Below are 7,255 nucleotides of genomic sequence, written 5' to 3'. Positions count from 1 at the left end.
ATGTTTTTATGTCCGCCGCCTTGGGGACCCTGATCAGGTGGAAAGATGGCATAATTGTTTTAAAAAAATAAGATAAATAAATATTCTGTACTTTTTCAAAAAGCCTAAAATTAAACTGATTATTGAATTTACAAAGCATGTATTACAGCTACAATAACCGAGCTTATTCAATTTATAGAAGAGTCCAGAAACCCATTACACTAATGGCAAAGCCTTTCCCTGGTGCAAGGTAAAAGGGAAAGGAAGGCATCAGGGAAAGGAAGAGGCCTTGTCAGAGGCATCAGAGGAAGATGCTGCCATGAGCAGAATGGAACCACAGGACCCACCTTATTTCTCATCACTTGGAATTATTGGGAGAGTTGTGATTCCCAGTCCCCTGGCATACCGTGAATGTTCTGCGCGCTGGGGAGAGTGCAGAGCTAGCAAGTATACGGGGCGTATTATGGGTTACCCAGTACCAGTCATGACCTGGTATACTGCTGTGCATCTGGCTAAAGGCCAACTTGGGTAAGAGAAAGAAGAAAGCTTTGTAAAATCCTTGTGGGGACTCTCTGCCGCACATACAGATTCTCATGTGTACAAGCAGGTAGATTGTATCTTTACTACTTCCTAACAGATGTGTAATTCAAGTTCATTTCTAAGAAAATAAAAACTGCAGTATCAGGAAACAAAAGCAATGGGATTAATGCACTGCTGAGCCCAATAGAAGGGAAAAGGGAAGACATTTATTTTTATAAAGTAAATGGAGTTATGCTCTTGAATATACATACTACTTATACGTCAAGTGACAAAAATGAAGTCTTCAAGGGGAGAGTTTGTTGGCTTTTACCCCAATGATGGTGGGAAAAGAAGAGAAAACATCACATAGATGGGAACAGCTGGTACATATACTTTCAAAACCTACAAAAAGAAAGAACAAAAGTTGACATAGGTTTCTATCTCTTATTGGTAAAAGGAAAGCAGATAACTTGATACTTTTTTATTAAAAAAGCAGTATATAAATGAAAACAACTCAATTTGGGGCTTATATTTGCCTGATATTCCAGATATTATTTTTTCTCTCATTTCCCTCAAATTAACAAAGTAATATTGTCGAAGGCTTTCACGGTCAGAGTTCATTGGTTCTTGTAGGTTATCCGGGCTGTGTAACCGTGGTCTTGGAATTTTCTTTCCTGACGTTTCGCCAGCAACTGTGGCAGGCATCTTCAGAGTAGTAACACTGAAGGACAGTGTCCTTCAGTGTTACTACTCTGAAGATGCCTGCCACAGTTGCTGGCGAAACGTCAGGAAAGAAAATTCCAAGACCACGGTTACACAGCCCGGATAACCTACAAGAACTAACAAAGTAATATTTAGAGTCACATGGACTGCAACTGCTCCACTGATTTTGAAGGATCATTGGGAGTCATATGGTAGCCCTTCAAAACCATGTAGTTAAACCCAATATTAAAACCCCTCTTCAGGCATTTAGAAAGCCAAGGAAGCAGACAGTTAACATTTGGCTTAACCAGGTGCTCAATCATCCGAATCCTCATGGAGAAACACAGAGGTATAGTTCACATGGCTCTTTCCACATGGATGTTTTTCTGTGCCTTCGTTTCCTTAGAAGTGCTCTGTTTTTAGGAGCCTCCACATGACATGACATCAACATATTTCTGTGTTTTTCCCTGCTTTGCTGAAATCTTTCATAAATCTGGTTTTGTACAGTCTTCTTGGAAAGCTCGAAGCAAAGCACCTTTGGATACCATGTGGTTGGAAAGGTTCTTTTTTAAAAAAAAATGTGAATTGCTAGATTATAGTACTGGTATATTGTTATAACAATCTATTGCCATGATCTACTAGTTCCATTTAAAAAAAAAAAAAAAGGAAAGGAAAGGAAAAGTCTCTTGGCTTTTCTTTTGTAGAGTTAGAGGAGGAAATGTGCAGCCTACATCTCTGGTAAAGGGAAGGGATGTGGTGGCTATGAGGGGTTGAGCAAGAAAAGTGCAGAGAAAGATGCTGTGTGGACCCTCTGTTGCTACTGTAAATGCCTCTGCATTCTTAGCAGCAATGAGAGCAACACAATGAAAATCATCCTCATGTAGGAGCATTCATAGAGGACCTAATATAACCATTTGCTGCCTTACGTAAACTAGAGTAGAAGTGCCCAATACTGTCAATAAGGGTCTTCTTCCAAAAGTTGTGTTCCTAAATTAAATTATTTGTCCCTTTCTCTCTTAGCTTGTAGAATTGCTTACCAAATCATAACATTAAAATATTATGCATTTTCTTACATCCAAAATTGCTAATTTTGTGATGCAATGTAAGGGTGGGGTAAGGGTCACAACAGAGACAAGTATACCTAAATGTTACAAGGGAGACAAAATTGGACATGGGGATTGTAGGCTCCAGAGATTTTCCAACAGGGATGCCCACCCTCGACAAAATAAATATTGATCTAAGATCAGCATACCCAGAAAGCTAACAAAGATCCAAATTTTCAATCACTCACTTTAATCTGATTTGGCAATATGCTCCAGTGCCTGGAATTGCTCTTTTGATTATATTTGCATCTTCTCTGGATAATGGTCCTTCTAAATAAGCCCTTACTCACAAATTGTAGGTGCCCATGAAGTATACATAAAGAAAAAGAGCTTAAATAACCACAGCTTAGTCTTCTCTATTGCCATACTTATTAGAAGCCGATGAAATAACTCATTTCCCCCTACCTTGCTTTTGCAAGATGATTTCTTAACGCCAAACTTCTGTGTGAGTCTGTCTGTGGTGAATTCTTGCCACTTCCCATCTACCTGGCACTGTGCTTTTATTTCATACTGAACTTCACGCTCCTGCTTTAAGCTAACAGGGCTGCACTCAGCAGTAAAAAAAGATATAATTGGATCTGCATGTTTGACTCTCTGAAATGAGATTGAATTGAAATCAGTTTACCTGTGCACTGGCTGGTTTTCTTAGATCAACGACTCAAAATTCTGCACCAAGGAAATCCTAATTCTGTGCTCAGGACAGGTTATGCAAACTGTTAAAACCGCCACTTATTTTTTTTTTACAGGTTTTCAAGTTGTTCATTTTGTTGGTGTCACAAGGCTCACTCCCCCAACCGATAAATATAGTCAACAGCCAACCTCCTAACCTTCCAGCAATATGCCGACATTACAGAGATCTGGAAGCCTGAAGCTTCAAAACTGTTGGACCAGGAGAAACTTGGAAGAGGATATTGGGGGGGGGGGGGGAGGAAGAGGAGAGATTGATATGATTTAGGTTCTCTGAACTTGTATGCAAAGGGCGTGAAGCTCTGGGGTTCTGGAGATTTGTCTCACTTTGCATGTTATGAAAAAGAGGAGCAATTCTGCAGTGGCTGTCCTCTCCCCCCATCAAAAGTGGAAACATCCCAACCCTCCAGTGTAAGGAGTGCCTAGGGGGCTCATGTTTTACCAGACAACCAACCTCTCAACAGCCAAGTCCCCACCCCCTGTGCCGGCAAAGCCACCCTTCAGTGGTTGTGGAGCCAGTCTCGCCCTCTGCCATGGCCCATACGGGGGCCGTCTACTGTGGAGTGGGGGTTCTTGATCATTTCGTCCACAGATGCAATGAGGCATGCTGCTTCAGCTGCTGTCAAAGCGCTGATGCACACCACAGCCGGCTCCCACATGAAAGCCTCAAAATTGTTGGCGATGTCCTTGTTGCTCACATCCATGCCGTACCACATCCCACCCTGCCACTTAATTTTCATAGTTTAATGTGACTCTATGCCTGGGTTTCTGAACAGTTCAAACTATTTTGACAAGGATTGACTGGGGGTGAGGAGGAGAAATAGAGGAGGCACAAAGAGTGTGGGTAGAACAGAGGATGAGGGAAACACAGTTGCCCTACCTCCTAATCCTGTCCACATCTCTTTTTCAGCGCCTTATTCTCAAGATGCCACAGGGCTCAATACAGGAGCATGGGAAGAAGGCACCAGCTCCTTACAGGACAATCCTATGCAGAATTACGCCAGTCCAAGTCTATTGAATGCAGTTGTCTTAGCCTGAAATAGTTCTGCATGGGGTTGCAATGGTAGTCGCTGTGGTACCAGGACAGCTAGTCAGTGTTAGGGATTACAGGTCCTTCAAAACAACTGGCAGAAAGCTCTGAGCCACTAGAATCCTTCCAGTTAGGTGATCAAAGGGAGCCAGTCAACTCAGTATCCCCATATATATACATACCAATGCCTGGTGCTGGTTTTTAGTCTGTGCCACTGGTCACCTGGGAACCACTTTGGGCAGGTAAAGATATCTAAAATATCTACAGGTAAAGCACCTAAAATATCTGGGTCATGGGGGTTTAGAACTGTTGATGTGGCACATCTCATCTGAAAAACTACGCATTTAGACATGCCCTAAGACTGTAAGGGAGGATTACAGTGCACACTCGACTAGGAAGCAGTTTGGTATAAACCCAACAAAAATGAATAGGAGCACTTCCGGGCTAGGAAAACATGTTTAATGAGTCAATCTTCACTATTTCCTCCTTCATACAGAAAAAGGAGCCAATAGAATACTCTTTCCCTTTGTAATTTATCATTTCCAGAATACAGAACAGGTTAGTCTTTTATTCATCCCTCTGAAGCCTGAGGATGATTTGATACGTTCATGCCATATCGCATTAATTACCATGTCTTCTTTAGCTGCAAACTGAGCTTATTACATACAAAGAAGGGGAATAGTAATTTTTAAAAAATCCATCACTTTTAAGTCCCATCAATTTCAGTGGCAGAGTTAAGCATGCACAATTTGGAAATAAAAAATAACAGAATTTAAAAAATTTTCTTTGCCTAAATCACGCCAATTAAACCAGAATAACAGAAATACTTCACTTACTTGCATATAAAAACTGTATGCTGAAGCTTCATGTCTTACTGCTTTTATCTCAAAGAAGAATCCATAAATGGAAATTACTTCTGCATGGTATCTTGGTTCCTAAAGTAGTCACCACAGATTTTTAAAAGACAACAATTTTATCTCAAAATAATACCAACAAAAATATAGCAAAGGCTCTCTTAACAGGAAGAAATAACTCATAAATCTCTGAGCAGGGGGAAAGATTATTATGAAATTATCTGTGAAGTTATAAAAAATGTAACTGAACATTGCACATATGGTGCAAGAATATTTTAAAACTTTACAGACAAAAATAAGTTGCAGTGATTTTATGAAAAGAATTTTAACAGTGAGAATAATTTGTAATTAGAAACATCTATTGACACATTTCAAGATATTTTCTTCCTTACAGTAAAAAAAAGTAATAAGGGGCACAATGTAACATATATTTAACTGAAATCAGTGGCTCTTCAATGTGCTTATACTTTCCACTTGAAATTAGATACTTTCCAAACACATGACTTGGTCCTACTTGTTTTGTCCCTGGGAAGTTGCACGTTTGTTGATCCTGCATTCGAAAAATGTAACGCATGGCAAGAAGGAGCGTCGGTAGGAGCCGCTACCACTCTGCACTCCTCTGCCCCGCCATCCCCTGGGTGGAGGCGGAAGCCGGAGGTGGGTGGAGGCAGCGGTGACTGGTGGAAGAAGCCACCTCTGCTCTGCCACCCCCAGGGTGGGGGCAAGGGGAAGCTGGCGGCGGGTGGAGGTGCAGGAGAGGCAGGACTTGGAAAACGCAGAAAAATTGCGAAAGGAGGTGCATTGATCATGTGCGCGGGAGACTAACATGCATGTTGACTTTAGAGATTCACAACATTTGTGGGAGAAGCGCCAGACAAAAAGGCCATGCGTTTTCGACCAAAGTCACATTTTTGTTCCTTTTTATTAAAGCAGATTAAAAATGTGTCTGCCTGATGTAAAGATGACCCTGAAAGATGATGGACCTTTTCCACCACCATAAACTGGGGAAAAATATATAGCAAAATTATTCTCGTCATTTCGCCGTGTCTTTTATCAGTAGAAACATTATCAAGTGCAACAGAAAGCTCTGTTTCCATGTTGTACATGAAATGTCATGCAGAAACCATTCATTCATTAATAGGGCAGAGCTCAAATTGTAGGGCAGGAAGTACTGTGTTCACTATGACTTGGTTTGGTTTCAAGGTCATTGAGTAGACATGTCCAAATGATATGTGACTTTATCACATAGTCAAATTAAATTGTTGTCAATGTGATCTCTGACTGGCTAGAGATCCCTGACTGGCTAGGAGAGGATTATTACCATTGTACTACCCACTTCATTCCTTGAAATCAACAGAAATTTTTGGAACTGGCATGAGAATATTTTTTTGGACAAGGAACAAAGAATTTCAGAGAAGATGTGAACATAGGTCTCTTGAGGATCAGAATTCTCATAATTCTTTCTACAGTGTTTTCCTCCCAAATTCCCAGATTTCAAATATTTCTATGGTGGCTGATGTGAGGTGGATTTGTTACCAGCATATTGGTCTAGCCAACCAACCCACTTGGTGTAGCAGTTTTTCACATTCTAATGCAAAGCTACCTGTGTAAGCACCATACCAAATCTCACTGCCTGAGTATTAAAGTCTCTCTGGAATGCCATGTCGCCACCATTCTCAAGCTGAAACATGAAAGATATTCCATCATATAAAATTCATTGGGGGGGTCAATATTTTACAATAAAGCATACCTTTGAATAAAGGCAGACGAAAACAATGAAAACTATTATTGCTCCTAAGTCAACCATGTTTTGATCTCCATATCATCAGGCATTGTACATTACCACGTTTTCTCTGTAGCAATCTGAATCAACATTAATGGCTCCTTATGAACGTTATCACTGGTCCTGCTCAAAATATCCCTCCTGAGAAGAGACATGGTGGAGTCCAGAGTGCTTGACACTGCTTGACACTCAGGAACCCGATCCCTTCTGTTCTATCTTAGTTCATATACAGGTGCAGATCACCACTCTATTCTAGGCACAATTCTACTGCACAGTCTTCAAGCACAAGACAACAGTGGAAGAAAAGTGAGACTCCTTTCCTTTCACATCATCCTAGGGTTGCAAGGTCCCTCTTTACCACCAACATGAGGTTTTTTGGGGCGGAGCCTGAGGAGGGTGGGGTTTGGGGAGGGGAGGGACTTCAATGCCATAGAGTCCAATTGCCAAAGTGGCCATTTTCTCCAGGGGAACTGATATCTGTCTCCTGGAGATCAGTTGTAATAGCAGGAGATCTCCAGCTAGTACCTGGAGGTTGGCAATAGGGTTGCCAGGTCCCTCTTCTCAACCGGCGGGAGATTTTGGGGCGGAGCCTGAAGAG

The 7,255-nt window shown here is 41.3% G+C and overlaps 1 protein-coding gene across 1 annotated transcript in view; it reads right to left on the bottom strand.

Annotated features, from left to right (window-relative positions):
• Positions 1-825: 825 nt before the first annotated feature.
• The window catches only part of BTBD16 (BTB domain containing 16), a 43,273-nt gene continuing 36,843 nt past the window's right edge, over positions 826-7,255 (bottom strand). The window contains exons 14-17 of the mRNA XM_056850471.1: positions 6,478-6,555; positions 4,857-4,955; positions 2,709-2,897; positions 826-900 (exon numbers count right to left, since the gene is read on the bottom strand). Of these exons, the coding sequence (XP_056706449.1) occupies positions 826-900; positions 2,709-2,897; positions 4,857-4,955; positions 6,478-6,555 (441 nt within the window). The remainder of the gene's footprint in view (positions 901-2,708; positions 2,898-4,856; positions 4,956-6,477; positions 6,556-7,255) is intronic.

The sequence above is a fragment of the Euleptes europaea genome, chromosome 5 (assembly GCF_029931775.1).
Source record: "Euleptes europaea isolate rEulEur1 chromosome 5, rEulEur1.hap1, whole genome shotgun sequence".
Lineage (NCBI taxonomy): Eukaryota > Metazoa > Chordata > Lepidosauria > Squamata > Sphaerodactylidae > Euleptes > Euleptes europaea.
The sequence above is the reverse complement of the archived record's forward strand: the minus strand, read 5'-3'. Positions and strand labels throughout refer to the sequence as shown.